This window comes from Astatotilapia calliptera, chromosome 14 (genome assembly GCF_964374335.1).
Source record: "Astatotilapia calliptera chromosome 14, fAstCal68.1, whole genome shotgun sequence".
Classification (NCBI taxonomy): Eukaryota; Metazoa; Chordata; class Actinopteri; order Cichliformes; family Cichlidae; genus Astatotilapia; species Astatotilapia calliptera.
Window position 1 is genome coordinate 11974367 of NC_137435.1, and position 18851 is coordinate 11993217.

At 42.7% G+C, this 18851-nt stretch overlaps 1 protein-coding gene across 3 annotated transcripts in view; it reads left to right on the plus strand.

Moving 5' to 3' along the window:
- The window catches only part of pitpnm3 (PITPNM family member 3), a 111514-nt gene that overhangs the window by 77944 nt on the left and 14719 nt on the right, over positions 1-18851 (plus strand). For all 3 annotated transcript variants that reach the window (XM_026191489.2, XM_026191492.2, XM_026191491.2), the window contains exons 7-10: positions 190-312; positions 808-989; positions 5461-5618; positions 5846-6016. In XM_026191489.2, coding sequence (XP_026047274.1) covers positions 190-312; positions 808-989; positions 5461-5618; positions 5846-6016 — 634 coding nt within the window. The remainder of the gene's footprint in view (positions 1-189; positions 313-807; positions 990-5460; positions 5619-5845; positions 6017-18851) is intronic.

Here is an 18851-nt window from a genome sequence, read left to right on the forward strand (position 1 = left end):
CATACTGTGGCAGTTATTTTGTGGTACCTACAATATTCTGTTTGCATACAATAAGAAACTAAGACAAAGTCAGCGTCATGCCCTCTAGTTCCAGTAACATATGTTGTTTTCTAAATTCATTGCTCCAGTTCTACTATCACTGAGTGAATCTCATGTAGTGGGTCTCTATATCATATATTTTCTGTGCAGGTTTGCCTGATGGGCGACTGTGTGGGTGGTGTTCTGTGCTTTGACGCCTTGTGCTTCAGCAACCACCAGAGGCCTGGCAGCCCCAACAACAGCAGCAGGAACAATAGCACTGAGAGCCTGAAGGTAGGGACACAGACACTGATGATGCAGAGGGAAGACTATTACCGTCTAATGAAACAAAACACTTTCTGGACATGTATGATAATAAACATCAAAATTACATACCTGGGCCTTCGTCATACATTTGGGTCACAATTTGTACTCCATGCTGGATTTCAAGGAGATCTGAATATTCCTGAGGACTAGAGTTCCTGCAGTGTACATGTAACATATTCATCATGACATTTGTGCCGAACTGCCATCCTGAAGCAGCTTGTTATTTCCCTGTTCTACGCCTTGCATGATCCCAGCCTTGTACTCCCTCCCTCCTCTCAGCCCTATTTTTCCATTAAGATCCCCTCACATCTAATAGACTCACTCTTGCAGACAGTTTTCTCCTCCTCCATTTAACTGTTCACCTGGGAAAACAGATCAAGTCCCATCATGTTATGTGTAATTTCTGGGGTGTAACCACTGTCGTGACTTGAGGTCTTATAGTAGGTTGCATGTTTTTCTCAGGATAACTCAGGCCTGCTGGGGGAGTCCAGCTCGGGTTTGAGCTCTAGCAAGAGGCTGAGCAAAAGCAACATTGACATCTCCGCTCCCAACGAAGGCCAGGGCGGCCCACCACTCAGCCGTAAACAGAGCGACTCTTATGATGGAGACACCTCGTCCACTGGCCAGCACAACTTTTTCTCCAGGTGAAACAGGATAAAAGAACTTAACCCACAACTAAAGAAATTAAGTGTCTTTAATAAAGTGAAACCAAGTGTTTTTTTAAGATAGTATCTATTAGTATTAGATTGTGGGTAATATTGAAAATGGACAGGCCCTTTTTGACTTGCTGTTTTCTTTTGCATCATTTTTTCTATCCATTAGCCATTTAATCCCTAGTTTTCTTTATTTGTTTTCATAACATTCATCAATATTGTGATATTAAAAATAATACACCATAAAAGATAATTTTATTCATTGTTCAACATCTGTATCTGCTGGGCAGCCATTGTTGATCAGCAATGTTACAGCTTTATATGATTAACCAGATGTTGTGTGCTGGCCCTCTTCCAGGTTTGTCTGGAATACTTTGCCCTGTGTCACCCCTGTTCTGTATCAATATTTACAGCTTGACTGCACATCCTCTCTACCTGTCTATAGTCTGCTGGACTATAAATAGCCTGTTTGTACCTCTGCCAGCCAGTTTGTGATGGAGACTGAGAACTGCGGGTGAATATGACTGGGGCCTGAAGGGGGAACGACTGCCATGTTGACTTAGTTCAAGCAACCAGTGTTCCCATTGCATATCACATGCTCTAAAATGGCCTGTATTTATATAGCGCTTTACTAGTCCCTAAGGACCCCAAAGCGCTTTACATATCCAGTCATCCACCCATTCACACACACATTCACACACTGGTGATGGCAAGCTACATTGTAGCCACAGCCACCCTGGGGCGCACTGACAGAGGCGAGGCTGCCGGACACTGGCGCCACCGGGCCCTCTGACCACCACCAGTAGGCAACGGGTGAAGTGTCTTGCCCAAGGACACAACGACGAGACTGTCCAAGCCGGGGCTCGAACCGGCAACCTTCCGATTACAAGGCGAACTCCCAACTCTTGAGCCACGATCGCCCCAAATGCTCTACTAGGCTTACACCATTAAGCAGACACACTGAAAATAGGATCTCATCAATTCACAGTTATGCCACATAGTTCACATCAATGCCCCTTCTCACTTTTTGCTTCTACACTCCTGATTAAGCTCCTCGCCTGGGTCTGCCTTTTTTCCCCCTACAGTCATCATGAGGGCTTATTAAATCTCCTCTTGCATGGACATTATTCCTCAATTGAGAATTGCCCTTTTGATGGCTCTCACCCTGTAGTTTGCAATATTCCAGACTAAAAATTGCCCTTGAGATAATGCACAAATGATCACGACATTTCTCACGTGGAAATCCAGGAGGGTGTGCTATGCTTACCATTCATTTTACCATAGATGTATCTGTTTGTTTGGATCAGTTTCAATGATATGTAGACAGACACAATTTCCAACAAAAAAGCACCAAAACACATTGTTAACATATGTAAATCTTATTTATTCAAACTACTCAGAAAAAGATGAGATTATGTGAAGATTGCTTGGAGAATGGCTGGCTAGCCCATCACAGAATCAGAGGTGCTTTAGCTTGATGTGGAGGCATCAGTGTCAGATCTGTTTAGTACAGTAATGACACAGCATGCGTTCATTACTCATTAGGTCTCATAAAATGTCAACCATTCACACAAAAACACCACCACAAATGTGATGTGTGTCAGATTTATCTTAAAAAAAATAATGGGACAGCCACTAAACAACAAAAACAATGTTTCACTTCCTATAAAAACAGGGCCAAATAACACTCATTGAGCTATAGCACACTCCAGCATCTTATGGACAGCAGAAATAAATTTAACATGAAAATGTATTTAAACAATATATATTCAGTGTTTTAGTCATCCAAATCCCAAGGGTACCTCTACTGTGTAAACAATTCTCAATGAATCACACACAAACAAGAGTGCTTTCTTTTAATTTTCAGGAATTATTTTCTGTAGCAATGAATTTTCTTGCAAACAAAGACAAAGTGAAGATGTGGATGTGGTGTAGTTCACTAATGTGTGTGCAGAAATGTTAGAAATTCGCACAAAACGTTTCAATGAATTTGCACGTTTCATCTTTAGGCCCACTGATCATTGAAATCTCTTTGCAAACTGCCACACTCCATCTCTTACGTTTGCCTAGAGTTGTAACATGGATTCAATTCAATTCAGTTTTATTTATACAGCACCACATCACAACAACAATCGCCTCAAGGCGCTTTATATTGTAAGGCCGACCTTACGATAATACATACAGACAAAAACCCAACATTCATATGACCCCTTATCAACAAGCACTTTGGCAACAGTGGGAAGGAAAAATTCCCTTTTAACGGGAAGAAACCTCCAGCAGAACCAGGCTCAGGGAGGGACGGCCATCTGACGCGACTGGTTGCTGGTGAGGGGAGGAAGAATAAAAGCAATAAACTCACTGCACATGGCAAACAATTTGAATGGAAGTCATGATATCCAGCAAGTATGGCTATTAATTAGTTTTTCAGTACCATTAATTATTTTACAGATTTTTAGGATATGCAGTAATATAGAGTTCATTTAGCTGAGTGATGCATTTACATTTAAGACGGGCATGCTTTGTGTCCAGATGTTTGCAAGGCAGTTTGAATTTATATTAGCAAATTCAGGTAAATACAGATTTGTGTGTATTGTTTGTGAATGAAGTCAAGTGTGTGTGTGTGCGTGCGCGCACGTGTGTGTGAAGACAAAAGCTAAAAATAGAATCAGAAAGCAATCAAAGCACTATTGATTTGGCTTTTAAGGATGGCTGGAGACTGTTGGCTAATCCGTCCTCTTTGTGTAGGACTTGATGGGAAATGTTGGCTTGCTGGTAAGCAAATGGATCTCGTCATTCAGCAGCAGTGGGTTCTGTCTGAGACCAACTCGGCTGTTCAAACAACTGTCAGTGTGATGCAGACTGTGAAGACCGGGTGAAAAGCTGCTCTGGCTGAGTCATTTAGGCCCAGGGCTTGCAACAACCCCAGAATGTTAAAACATGCAAGCCTACATTTGAATGTGGACAAAGAAAAAGGATCACAAGTCAACTGCTCCAACATTCAACTGTTCACCATAAGAGATTTTGGATTACCTCTACTTTCATTTAAGTTGTCTTATTGCACATATAACCCTGCTACACTGCCAGCTTTTGTCATCATGTTAGCTGAATCCTGCACACACACGCCAGAAATCTGTATTAAAATGATCTTTTTGTATTAATTTGCTCATATTTTTCATGGAAAGCAGAGATGTTAAAAGTGATGAATGTACCTTAATCTATGTTAAGAGGGTGAAGCGTTTGTTTGAATGTTATGTACACACCAGTGATGGACTGTGTATTTTTGTCCATTTAATAACATTTTCCATTTAGCTACTGTGAATCATGAGCACTATCTTAATTCAGTAACATTTTTTGCCAAAGAAGAGCTTGTGAATTAGTGCATGTGAGCGTGAAGATAGCATGGTGATTCAATTTAGCTCAATTTATTTTGGAACCAAATAACAGGAAAAGTCATCTCAGGGCACTTTACGTATTGAGGCGGAGACCTTATATTAATTTAGATACAACAATTCCCTTTGAGCGGGACATTTGCTGACAGTAGGCAGTAAACTCTCTTTTAATAGGAAGGAGCCTCAGGCTTTGGAAAGGGGGACCATCTGCCCTGCATCTGAGGAAGGGCAAGAAACCCCCCTACACACAAACCCAAAAGAAATAGAAACATGTCATAGTAAATATAGGTTTTTTTTTTGCAATTTTTAAAGGGATTAAAGGCTTGTAAGCACTCGTAAAAGTGTCCTGGATATGTGTGGATACAGTGAACAGTATGTTTTATGAGAAAAAAGCATAGAAATATAAAATACATGAGTCTTATAAGTCCTCTATATAAAATACAAGTGTGTACTTTAAAGGGAAACTTTGAATGACATTTTTCTTATTTATTCTCTGTATGAGAATAAGCACTGAGCATGTTTGATTATTCAGGCAAGTAGCCAGAGATCAGAAACAAACACCTATAAATGGAGGTATGTGCAGAAAGACAGAGGAAAGAGAGGGAAATGGAAAAACTACAGGTGAGAGAAGGGCATACACTGTACACCTTTGGACTCTTAGACCATGGAACCAGTTAGTAGGGGAAAAAAGCTTGGTGGTGTTGATGGAGCTAAATCAGGCAGACAAATTGGGCCGCACTACATCATTCACATGTAACATGTCTTTCTGTTTTCGAGTGGTATAACAAACGCTCGCTCCCAATTTGGCGACCCATTCAAGCTATAAATTTCCCAACTCCCCCTCTGAGATGTCGGTGCTGCTCCATCACTGTTTGCTGTTTCAACCCCTTCCACCAACCGAGCATTTAGCATTAAGCGCCGGGGGGATGTTTACTCATCGCTCCCCAGTTTCTGCGTATTCAGATCCTAGATGTCAGAACTCTAATTATATTTTTGTCTTGTACTGAATTATGTTAAATGTGAGTTGCCTGTATGAATGATGTATATTATGTCTGTGTTTTTTAAACTTCCAGTTTGATGAAGGAGGGAACGGAGGTGCGTGGCGGCAGTAGTACTAGTCTGGTGTTGAACCCAGGCAGATTTGACTTTGAGGTATCGGACTGCTTCCTGCTGGGCTGCCCGCTGGGCCTAGTGTTGGCCATGAGACGCACTGTGCTGCCCGCTGTTCAGGGTAAGAAGGAGAAATGATGCAAAACATGTATTTAAGTACTGTAGTTTTAAATTTAATACAATCAATATGTTGTTTTTCTATGAAAACGTTGTAACAGTTTACACTGGGTTAGGGTGAACTGATTTTCACTTTGCTTTTATCACTTCACTTATCCAAAGGGCTCGCTTGACTCAGGTTGAAATCCTTTCTTATGGTCATGCTTGTCATTTGTGTTTTCTGACCCTCAGTGAGCCAGCTTCGTCCAGCCTGCTCTCAGATTTTCAACCTGTTTTACCCCTCGGATCCTTCAGCTTCTAGACTGGAGCCGCTACTGCAGCCTCTCTTCCACAAGTTGCCACCATTTGCTGTGCCACGCTACCAACGCTACCCTCTTGGAGATGGACGTTCGGTGCTCATAGGTAGGCCGAGTGATTTAAGCCTGGAAATCAATTTGCTGATATGGGAGGACTGCTGCTCCTGAATATTTCATTGCTTAATCTATTTTCTCATTTCTAATTTCATGAAATCTGGTTTGAATTCTGTTACTCTGACTGGATTACAGGGGTAGACTGACTACAGAGAGACTCAGTGACTTAGCAGTGTGAGTTCTCCCATTTACATTTATACAGGACACAGAGAGCCTTGATCCCATCTGTGTGTTTTTGTCCTATAGAGGCAGAACCGAAATTGCCCCCTAAAGCCTGTGGTTCAAGTAATTATACTTTATCTTCTTGTGGTGGAGTACCATTGGCTTGACACTTCTCTCTGAGGATCAGTCACAGTATGTGAGGTAGTCAGCTGTTAGATCTGGCACAGCACTGCTGTAATCTCTCTGGGATTCTTGGTTGTAGGGACTCCATAATGAGTCCCTGATTTATTTGGTGCATGTTTTAGCCCACTCTTGGGACATAAAGCTTCTCTCTTAACAGCAGTTATGATGCATCGTCTGGTTCCCCTTTCTCTCCATCCACCTACATTACTGAGAGAAAGTAGGACAAGGACTGATCGCTTGTTTTAACAGCCTACGGGAAGAGATATGAAGATAAGGCTTTGTGGGTTGGTGTGAGGCTTTAGAAAATTGTATACCCTGCTATTGAAGTGCAAGCTTTAGAAATATGTTGAACTAAGAGCAGATTTGTCAGTCGTGTCTACTCAGTTATGGGGAAAATTAATTTCCATTTTGCTTTCAACTATCCTTTTTTATTAGAAACCCTAAAGTGGTATACTACTAAGAAAGAAAAGAGCAGAAACAGTTTATTTAGAACCAGACATGCATGTAATTTTATCAGTTTCTGTGTCACACTTGTTTCCCCTTTAGAAAAGCTGGGACACAAGTGAACAAAAAACAATTTTGTGCACAAACAGAGATGATGTAGATGTTTGTTTATGATTTTTGACAAATATTTGACGAAATGCTCGGCATTACACTAAAATAAAAATCAGTAAGTGTGACTCACACGAGTCTTGTTGCACATATGAGATGGCAGTCAAAAATTGGCTGCCCTGCCTGTCATAGTTTTGGGTTTCTGTTTCTGTTATTTCCTGTTTTAATTTTGAGATTCCTTTTTAAAAAATTGCTTTATGTTTTTGAAGATTGTTCTGCTGCACCGCTGTACAGTTAGCTCATTACTCACCCAGCATACATACTCTCCAATTACCTTTGCTTCTTTTGGCTACAGCCTGTTGATTGAAGGCTGGAACTTCAATGCAGTTGTCCTCTCTGTGGGTCCTTTCCTGTGAGAAGCTGCATGTCAGGCAACAAAAAATAAATAAACAAAGACTTCAGCATTGTTGTATTTCATTAAAAACAGGAATAAGCTATTAGAAACTGTCATGGCTGTATGCACGCAGGCAGGGATGGAGGACCCAAATGCAGACTCAAAAAGGGCAGATGTGAGCTTTAACAGCTTTATTGCTGGACACAAACTGAACTAAACTGAGAGACACAAACATAAGCTAAACCGGCAAGGGAGACAGGACACACCGCTTGGTGAGGGTACGACGTGACGACAAGTAGGAGCAGACACGGACACTAAATACACACACTCAGTAACAAGGAAGTGGCGCACAGGAGGGAGACACACCTGAATCTAATTGGCCAAGACGAGACAAGGGAAGCAAGACAGAATACACTAACCTGAGACACGGACCTTTAAAGTAAAACAGGAAACACACAGACAGAACTTACAGACACAGACTCACGATACTGATACATCAGGAACATAAGGAGAGGGACAACTAGACAGGAAAGGTGGGACCGGGGCAGGTACAGAGACACCGACCAGACACTAAACAGAGGGACCACTGAGTACAGGGACCAGAGACATGAGGAGCACAGGGACCAAAACCTAAGAGATAGAAATACCAAACAGAAATCAAATCCTAATATACATGAAGCAAGATGAAAACAAAGACTAAGAATAAAAACGAACAATGCAAAATCCAAAACACTGGGTCACTGACTCAATTCAATTCAATTCAATTCAATTTTATTTATATAGCGCCAAATCACAACATAAGTCGCCTCAAGGCGCTTCATAGATACAGAGAAAAACCCAACAATCATATGACCCCCTATGAGCAAGCACTTTGGCAACAGTGGGAAGGAAAAACTCCCTTTTAACAGGAAGAAACCTCCGGCAGAACCATCTGCTGCGACCGGTTGGGGTGAGAGAAGGAAGACAGGATAAAAGACATGCTGTGGAAGAGAGACAGAGGTTAATAACAGATATGATTCAATGCAGAGAGGTCTGTTAATACATAGTGAGTGAGAAAGGTGACTGGAAAGGAAAAACTCAATGCATCATGGGAATCCCCCGGCAGCCTACGTCTATTGCAGCATAACTAAGGGAGGATTCAGGGTCACCTGATCCAGCCCTAACTATATGCTTTAGCAAAAAGGAAAGTTTTAAGCCTAATCTTGAAAGTAGAGATAGTGTCTGTCTCCTGAATCCAAACTGGAAGCTGGTTCCACAGAAGAGGGGCCTGAAAACTGAAGGCTCTCCCTCCCATTCTACTTTTAAATACTCTAGGAACAACAAGTAGGCCTGCAGAGTGAGAGCGAAGTGCTCTAATAGGGTGATATGGTACTTCAAGGTCATTAAGATAAGATGGGGCCTGATTATTTAAGACCTTGCATGTGAGGAGCAGGATTTTGAATTCAATTCTGGATTTAACAGGAAGCCAATGAAGGGAAGCCAAAACAGGAGAAATATGCTCTCTCTTTCTAGTCCCTGTCAGGACTCCATCCATCCATCCATTCGCTTTCGCTTATCCTTTTCAGGGTCGCGGGGGGCGCTGGAGCCTATCCCAGCTGTCATAGGGCGAGAGGCGGGGTACACCCTGGACAGGTCGCCAGTCTGTCGCAGGGCCCCTGTCAGGACTCTTGCTGCAGCATTTTGGATTAACTGAAGGCTTTTCAGGACCATGACAGAAACACCACAAATAAGCACATTTTTAGCACTTTAGTTACTATATGTTACATATAAGAATAATGTTTCCCATATCACTCTACTTCATGCTGAAGCATTTTTTGAATAGTGAGCAGATTTCTCTGAGCACTTATTGCTATCCAAGTAATTAGTGAGAAATTTGGTTATTTTTTTCATTTCCTGTAAGGAGGGTTCAGTTATGTAACAGAAACCTCCGAGTGTCAATGGGGAATGCTTAACACAGAAACATGTAGGGTTATTCTTTGTTTGAAATGAATCTAATTAGCTAAACTACTGTATCTAATCCTGGAGCAGTCATTGAAGCAGTCATTAGATCCTTGAATCATTTGTTGTTTAAACATGGACTCATGGCTGATTCTTCAATGAGACCTATGTAAAGGAAATATCTGACACATGCTTGAACCCCTGAGGTCTTTTTTTCCTTTTATTTAAAAAAAATGTAATTGCATCCAGCTGGTCACAAATGGAGATGCTTGACACCTCTTAGAGCCAGAAGTGCTGATAAAGGTGATGAAGTGTAAAAAGCACACAGACAGCACTGGCTTGCAGCTACATTGGGTTTTAATTATAGGTCTGCATCCTTGTTCTGTTGATCAGACTTGGAAGCTCTCAAATTGCGATGTGTGTTAAATCAAAAACCATAGACAGGTGCAGGCGCACAGAAGTTACAGGGGCGCTCACATTACCCATTTCCTGCTCTGTAATATGGTAATTAGTTGTTATGAAGGCATGGAGAGCCAATCAAATCAGGCTCCTGTGGGTATGACTTTGACATCTACATCCGCCAACAGTAGAGCTTTTATTATGATGAATGCTGCTAATATACAGAGAATGGGCCCTCTTGTTATTGATTTCCAGCAACAGCCCAATGGGAAATATGATCATCCAAACAGCAAATGCAAAAGGAATTATAATAATCCTTATCAGTATTAATGGCACAGCTAATGGCGTTTTAATGTAAAAGGTTGACGGCAGTATAATTTAGCTCACCATAAATGTATTTGTTAATCAGATGTTCAGTATGGAGGCTGAGAGCGCTGCAATGGCTGAGTGGGTTGAAAGTCTCTTTTCATGTCTTTTTGTGACAACGACTTTCTAAGGATCATCCTCCCTCACTTGCAAAGTCCTCTGTTCATCCTTTCTTTTACCACTCATTCTTCACACTTATTTAAAATTCCTTCTATGTAAATACTGGTAATTTAATCAAACCTCTGTTTGCTCTTATTGCTTTAACTTAGGCACACAAAGACATGCATATAAGCAGGGGGGAAGAAAAGCTGGAAAATGTATGTCCCCTTCCATCTCCATTTTTCCTGGCAACTCTAGCAGACTTTTATGACCCTCTTCTTCCTCAGCACGCATCTTTGGTGGTTTGGTGAATGCGCATGTTTCAGAAAATGACGCCAGAGTCAGATGAACAAAAGATTTTTTCCTTCATTTCTGTCAAACAAAGCTATGACACGTTTCCAGTGGTTAGTATCATGGTTGCTAGGCAACCTGGGCAGCGCAATGGAGGCTTTTTAAAAAAAACTTTATTGACAAACAACAGTATCACCGCAACGGAGGCTAGACCGTCCCATTACACAAGCCTCGCACTTCCAGCCTTAGCGGTCTTTGAGTACGCGGCCCTTGAGGATCGTTGAGGCTGCGTACTTTAAGGCTGCAGACCCTGAATTGGGATACAGCCAATGTTGGATGTGCCACGCAATGCTCAATTACATGGGAGGGAACTAGTGTGTTAGCGCAGTTAGCTCGTTAACGTGTTGGCCGTCTAGCCCCACGCACAGGGCGATCAGGGGTAGCTCGTTAACGGAGATTTGCCGTGTTGTGGCGTTAACGTCATTTCAATGAGATTAACGCTGACAGCACTAGTGGGAACACAACAAATATGACTGCACATTTACGCCGACATCATCCTAGTGCAAAGACAAGTGGAAGCAGACAAAAACAACAAGCATGCATGCTACAAACTTTACCCGAGTCATTTAGACAGCCGTTAGCACATGATTCTCCTTATGGGGACCTGATATGTTTAATATTGTGGCGAGCTCAGGCAAGGAGGAGACGGAGGTGTCGTTTGGTCTTGCTTCCTGTGAGGTAGCCAGGGAGCACAGCCGTTTATTGACATCTGCAGAAGAACGCTGCCGCTAGCTAACTGCTCAGCGCGGCAACCGCACAGCAACAACAACACACAGGGCGCCCTCTGACCCCGGAAGGACACACCGTTGCAGCGAGAGGGCGTCACCCGTCACTATGGCAACATAAACAAAACATAACTGTACAAACCGAACCCCGAACAGCCCTGACCTGCTACATAGCCCCCACCTAAGGGGTCAGTCGTCCCCTACGACCCCAGTACCCCACACAAAGTCCTGCAAATGTCCAGGTGCCTTCTTTTGGCGCACCGGCCGGTCACGACCGGCGGGGGAAAAGTCACTCGGGTCAGAACATGGGGTGCCACCATCATCCCACTTCTGACACCAATGTGGCGAGCTCAGACAAGGAGGAGACGGAGGTGTCGTTTGGTCTTGCTTCCCGTGAGCAAGCCAGGGAGCACAGCCGTTTATTGACATCTGCAGAAGAACACTGCCGCTAGCTAACTGCTCAGCGCGGCAACCGCACAGCAACAACAACAACACACAGGGCGCCTTCTGACCCCGGAAGGACACACCGTCGCAGCGAGAGGGCGTCACCCGTCACTATGGCAACATAAACAAAACATAACTGTACAAACAGAACCCCGAACAGCCCTGACCCGCTACATAGCCCCCACCTAAGGGGTCAGTCGTCCCCTACGACCCCAGTACCCCACACAAAGTCCTGCAAATGTCCAGGTGCCTTCTTTTGGCGCACCGGCCGGTCACGACCGGCGGGGGAAAAGTCACTCGGGTCAGCACATGGGGTGCCACCATCATCCCACTTCTGACACCAATGTGGCGAGCTCAGACAAGGAGGAGATGGAGGTATCGTTTGGTCTTGCTTCCCGTGAGCTTGCCAGGGAGCACAGCCGTTTATTGACATCTGCAGAAGAACACTGCCGCTAGCTAACTGCTCAGCGCGGCAACAGCACAGCAGCAACAACAACAACACACAGGGCGCCTTCTGACCCCGGAAGGACACACCGTCGCAGCGAGAGGGCGTCACCCGTCACTATGGCAACATAAACAAAACATAACTGTACAAACAGAACCCCGAACAGCCCTGACCCGCTACATAGCCCCCACCTAAGGGGTCAGTCGTCCCCTACGACCCCAGTACCCCACACAAAGTCCTGCAAATGTGAAGGTGCCTTCTTTTGGCGCACCGGCCGGGCACGACCGGTGGGGGAAAAGTCACTCGGGTCAGAACATGGGGTGCCACCATCATCCCACTTCTGACACCAATGTGGCGAGCTCAGACAAGGAGGTGACGGAGGTATCGTTTGGTCTTGCTTCCCGTGAGCAAGCCAGGGAGCACAGCCGTTTATTGACATCTGCAGAAGAACACTGCCGCAAGCTAACTGCTCAGCGCGGCAACCGCACAGCAACAACAACAACACACAGGGCGCCCTCTGACCCCGGAAGGACAAACCGTCGCAGTGAGAGGGCGTCACCCGTCACTATGGCAACATAAACAAAACATAACTGTACAAACCGAACCCCGAACAGCCCTGACCCGCTACAATATGCTGCTGAGAATATAGCCCAGAAGAAGCGTATAGTATAGCTTTTATTTTGGAAAGCGAGACGCTGACAGCACTAGTGGGAATACAACAAATATGACTGCACATTTACGCCGACATCATCCTAGAGCAAAGACAAGTGGAAGCAGACAAAAACAACAAGCATGCATGCTACAAACTTTACCCGAGTCATTTAGACAGCCGTTAGCACATGATTCTCCTTATGGGGACCTGATATGTTTAATATGCTGCTGAGAATATAGCCCAGAAGAAGCGTATAATATAGCTTTTATTTTGGAAAGAGCCATTTCTCTGTAATAAACTCTCTTTTCCAAAGATGACTGATTCCTCAATCAGATACAGGGCTTGCAAAATCGCTAGCCTGACGTCCCGGGGCTAGCGATTTTTCCAGTTGGGCTACCAAAATCTATCTCTGCCCTGCCCATCGGACTATTGTAGGAAGGAAAAATATATGTCAATGCTTTTGCATTCTTTCGGAAATGTAGCTGGGTAATTATGTCATTGGCATCGGTGAGCCACTGTCAATATGTGACATATTGAAATTGAATTTGCGCTTGTTTTTTGCTTTCACTTTGCAATCACGGGAACTGTGTATAGAGAGCGACAGCACTGATTGGTGAGTGATGATAATTTGTGCACCAATTCCTCTGACATCGTCTTATCAATCGTTAGCTTACTATGCAAACATGACAAGTGAAATCTCCCGCAGCAAGCTTAAACATATGAGAGGTTGATCGCGCAGAGAATCGCTGACCGTTATGTGTGTGTGTGTAAAAGCAGCAGGATATATACTTTAGTTCTGCTGAGCCAAATAAGACAGGTCAGGGTGAAGAAGTGACAGCCAAAGAAAAGCTTACCACAAAACGGAAAAGTTATGACAAATCAGACTATAAGGCAAAAAGAAAGTGCAGCTTTATGGTTTCATGGACAAAAGAATTTCTGCGGCTGCAATATGATGAGCTATATAACCAGGGCTGCACATAAGTGGTCCGCAGGTGCGCATTCGCTGTCAAAACCCCCCCCCCCCCCCAAAAAACGCGCACAAGATATGAAGTTGCAACGCGTGTTTGCATACATAACATTTTCTGGAGGAGGACAGAAAGTTGTTTAGAACTCTTAAAGATGTCGAAGAAGCTCCTTTAAGCAGTTACTTTGGTGTTCCTCCACCTCCAAAAAAATGTCAGAAGGAGTCCGAACCACAAAAGAAGCAAGGAAAAGTAGTTGCAGGAGGTGAGCTGGCTTCAAACAAATGATGAACGTACAGAGATGTGGTGCGGAATGTGCCGTGAAAATCCCACTCTAGCGGACAAAAACAGTGCTTTTTATATGGACGCAAACGCGCGTTGCAACTTCTGATCTGGTGCGCGTCTTTTATTTTGACAGCGAATGCGCACATGCGGACCACTTATGTGCACCCGTGTAAATAACATAATGTTCTGCTTGGTGTGTTGTTGGTTTTCTCTCGATTTCTGAGTCGACAAGCGCCTTTGTTACTGGGACCAGTAATTTTAAGAAAGGCCCCCATTAGAACCCATGAGAAATGCAAGAAATGCATTATTGCTCAGTCTGCAATATCTTTCCCAGAACAAACACCAATTGGATGGATGGATGGATGGATGGATGGATACTAAAAATAAACCTGAAAAATCGGTTTAGAACAGCGTACTATGTTGCAAAGAGTGAACTACCACTGGCAAAATTTAGCAGTCTTTGCAAACTTCAAAAAATAAATGGCCTAGATCTTGGTTCCACTTGCCTCTTACCCGTGACTTCAGTGGAAATTTCAAATTCAGGATCTGACACAGACTGATTCATGTCCTACACAGTTCTTACAAGTTCATAGAAATTTCTGTTCAATTAGAACCAAGTATTTGAGTTGATGATTGTAATTTTTATACAATGTTGTAATTTGTTTTTCAACAATTTTTTGATTAATGTTTTGTTTCCTTTACAATATTCTACTTTAATGTATAATATTGTAAAGGAAACAAAACATCAATCAAAAAATTGCTCTCTTTTTTATTCGGGCTACTTAAATTTATTTTGGGCTACCAAAAACTGAAGAGTCCCTGCCCGAAGGGCTACCGGGGATTTTGACATTTTGCGAGCCCTGAGATATATTTATTTTTTAATTACTTTTGTTTCAGCAACATTACATTTAAAAACTGTACTTTTGAGTTAAAATATATATTTATAATTTTAATAAATAACAAATTAAAAAGGCATGAACATTTTTTTTGTATCGAAAAAATATCGAACCGTGACACCAAAGTATCGAACCGAACCGAACCGAACCGTGAATTTTGTGTATCGTTGCACCCCTAGTAAATATGTGTGTTTTTTTTCCCTACAGGTTCTCACATTTATTCTACAAGCGCTCACATTTTGCAATTCATTTAACTTCATAGGCTCTACCATAAAATAACAACAAAAATCGATAAAAAATGAAACTCTAGTTGGAATAAGATGAACTGAAGACGGGAATAAAACCTATATAGGGAGTGCAGAATTATTAGGCAAGTTGTATTTTTGAGGAATAATTTTATTATTGAACAACAACCATGTTCTCAATGAACCCAAAAAACTCATTAATATCAAAGCTGAATGTTTTTGGAAGTAGTTTTTAGTTTGTTTTTAGTTTTAGCTATTTTAGGGGGATATCTGTGTGTGCAGGTGACTATTACTGTGCATAATTATTAGGCAACTTAACAAAAAACAAATATATACCCATTTCAATTACTTATTTTTACCAGTGAAACCAATATAACATCTCCACATTCACAAATATACATTTCTGACATTCAAAAACAAAACAAAAACAAATCAGCGACCAATATAGCCACCTTTCTCTGCAAGGACACTCAAAAGCCTGCCATCCATGGATTCTGTCAGTGTTTTGATCTGTTCACCATCAACATTGCGTGCAGCAGCAACCACAGCCTCCCAGACACTGTTCAGAGAGGTGTACTGTTTTCCCTCCTTGTAAATCTCACATTTGATGATGGACCACAGGTTCTCAATGGGGTTCAGATCAGGTGAACAAGGAGGCCATGTCATTAGTTTTTCTTCTTTTATACCCTTTCTTGCCAGCCACGCTGTGGAGTACTTGGACGCGTGTGATGGAGCATTGTCCTGCATGAAAATCGTGTTTTTCTTGAAGGATGCAGACTTCTTCCTGTACCACTGCTTGAAGAAGGTGTCTTCCAGAAACTGGCAGTAGGACTGGGAGTTGAGCTTGACTCCATCCTCAACCCGAAAAGGCCCCACAAGCTCATCTTTGATGATACCAGCCCAAACCAGTACTCCACCTCCACCTTGCTGGCGTCTGAGTCGGACTGGAGCTCTCTGCCCTTTACCAATCCAGCCACGGGCCCATCCATCTGGCCCATCAAGACTCACTCTCATTTCATCAGTCCATAAAACCTTAGAAAAACCAGTCTTGAGATATTTCTTGGCCCAGTCTTGACGTTTCAGCTTGTGTGTCTTGTTCAGTGGTGGTCGTCTTTCAGCCTTTCTTACCTTGGCCATGTCTCTGAGTATTGCACACCTTGTGCTTTTGGGCACTCCAGTGATGTTGCAGCTCTGAAATATGGCCAAACTGGTGGCAAGTGGCATCTTGGCAGCTGCACGCTTGACTTTTCTCAGTTCATGGGCAGTTATTTTGCACCTTGGTTTTTCCACACGCTTCTTGCGACCCTGTTGACTATTTTGAATGAAACGCTTGATTGGTCGATGCTCATGCTTCAGAAGCTTTGCAATTTTGAGACTGCTGCATCCCTCTGCAAGATATCTCACTATTTTTGACTTTTCTGAGCCTGTCAAGTCCTTCTTTTGACCCATTTTGCCGAAGGAAAGGACGTTGCCTAATAATTATGCACACCTGATATAGGGTGTTGATGTCATTAGACCACACCCCTTCTCATTACAGAGATGCACATCACCTAATATGCATAATTGGTAGTAGGCTTTCGAGCCTATAAAGTGTGTGTGTTAGTCCCCATAGGGAAATAGTTCCTCTGCATTTAACCCATTCACCCAGTGAAGCAGTGGGCAGCCACCAATGCAGCGCCCGGGGAGCAGTGTGTAGGGACGGTACCTTGCTCAGGGGTACCTCAGGGTAGCCGTTCAGTGGAGTCGAACCCCCGACCTTCCGATCATGGGGCCACCACTCTACCTAATGAGCTATCCCTGCCCCTGCCCCTATACAGCTTGGAGTAAGACAACATGCATGAAGAGGATGATGTGGACAAAATACTCATTTGCCTAATAATTCTGCACTCCCTGTATAAATGATAAACAAAAGCTGGGACTCGAAAACAAAGAGCGATACTGAAAAAGAACTCGAATCAGCAATCAAAATACAAAAACTGGAATAACAATGAAACTCAAACACGAGTTCACAAGAAAAAGAACAAAAGAACAGAACCATAGGACTGTGACATTTAGGCGTTTTTGTTTTGCAGTTTTTACTGAGTTGGGGACCGATAATGAAAGATTGCTCTCCACAGCAAACTAAAGATTAAATCCCACTCGTTGTGGTCCTAGATAGAATCGGGTGTTAGATAACAATCCTGTTTTTGAATCGTTGTGTCATCCCCAGTACATATCCTTTAAAAAAAAATTGCCATAAGTAAAAACAATGTCCAGTAATGCGAACTGCAAAGATTTGAGTAGTTATCTGTTAAAAGACTGCATTTTCAAACAAATCCAGGACCCCACATGCTCATCACCACACAAATGTGTTTATGTAACACAACATTGAAGTTATATTTTAAACTGGTAGACTTCATTTAAAACACCCCTAAAATACTGAACAGTTACATTTTTCCCTTCTCATCTAGAAATGTCTTTTCTTCCCACATATATTCACATAACACAGACCTGTGACACAGAAAATTTGGCAATCAGATGCCCGGCACTGATAAGTACAGAGTATGTGTCAGATTTCTTCATCATCTTCCTAACAGACCGAATGTGGACTATTCTTTGCCTCGACTGCGGGGATTCGTTAACCACAGCTGATTCTCCCCCATGTTTCTGAGAGCCGCAGTTAATCTGTATTCTGCTGCAGTTGCTCATCCTTCTCAAACCAAACAGGCAACATGGGACTTCATCTGCTGGCATATTTATAGCCATCCAACAGCAGAGAAAGGGCTAACGTGAGCATAACAAGCTGTGAAACAAACTGAAAATTCTGGATAATGACTTTGACACATCACGGCCATTTGAAGATACTGAATAGAGGCAGGCATCCACAATGTCCACAGATGTTTATCTGTAATGTTAATGTTTATGTTTGGCACAAGTAGAAGTAAACTGATAGAAGAAACTGTGAAGGGTATGCTGTATCCGAAGCGCCGATCAAAGACCAGCCCAGACACGATGTGTTCTGATTAGCATTTGCTCTCAGGAGAGAAAGAGAGATAGAGATGTAATGGTGGGTTTGTAGTTGCCATTCTACTTTCATAAAAAATGGCTTCGGTAATAGGATAATCAGTACTCTCAAGAGATAAAAAAGTTTTATAGTATAGGTCAAAGCAGAAAACATCAAGGAAGCATTCTCAAACAAAGAGATGAGCCTTTAGCTGTTTTTCTTTTGCTGCTGTTGTTCAGCTTGTCAGAGAATATTCTCAGGTAGAAGCTCTGTTACATTCAGCGTCAATCTCCTTTTGTCCTGAATCTTTTATAGCTGTTAAGATAAATGTGCTAATGAACAGAGCTGATAGGCCTTTGCCTCTCTGCTGTCTGAATTAATAATCATATGATGCTTTTTCTTTTAGGGTCTGTGAGAGAAAACTGTTATGTTTGGGATGTCTAGTGAAACGAGGTCTCTGGGATCTTCAGTATTAAGACAGAACAAATAGGAAAATGCAGTGTAGAGCCTTGCTGGGGGAAACAAGGAACTCAACCTGATAAATTATTCTACTTGTCCGCAGGAACCAAGAGCAAGATGCTTTCTGGCTCCCAAAGCTAATGCCAAATACAGTCTAATAAATTGATTCAAACCCACAAAGTGTGGAACAAGCTTTTCGTCTGTTATCACACTTATACATAGTGCTTGTCTTTGGTTTTGCTTTATAAAATGCAAAGCAAGTCAATACACAGCGAGAACCTGGCTTA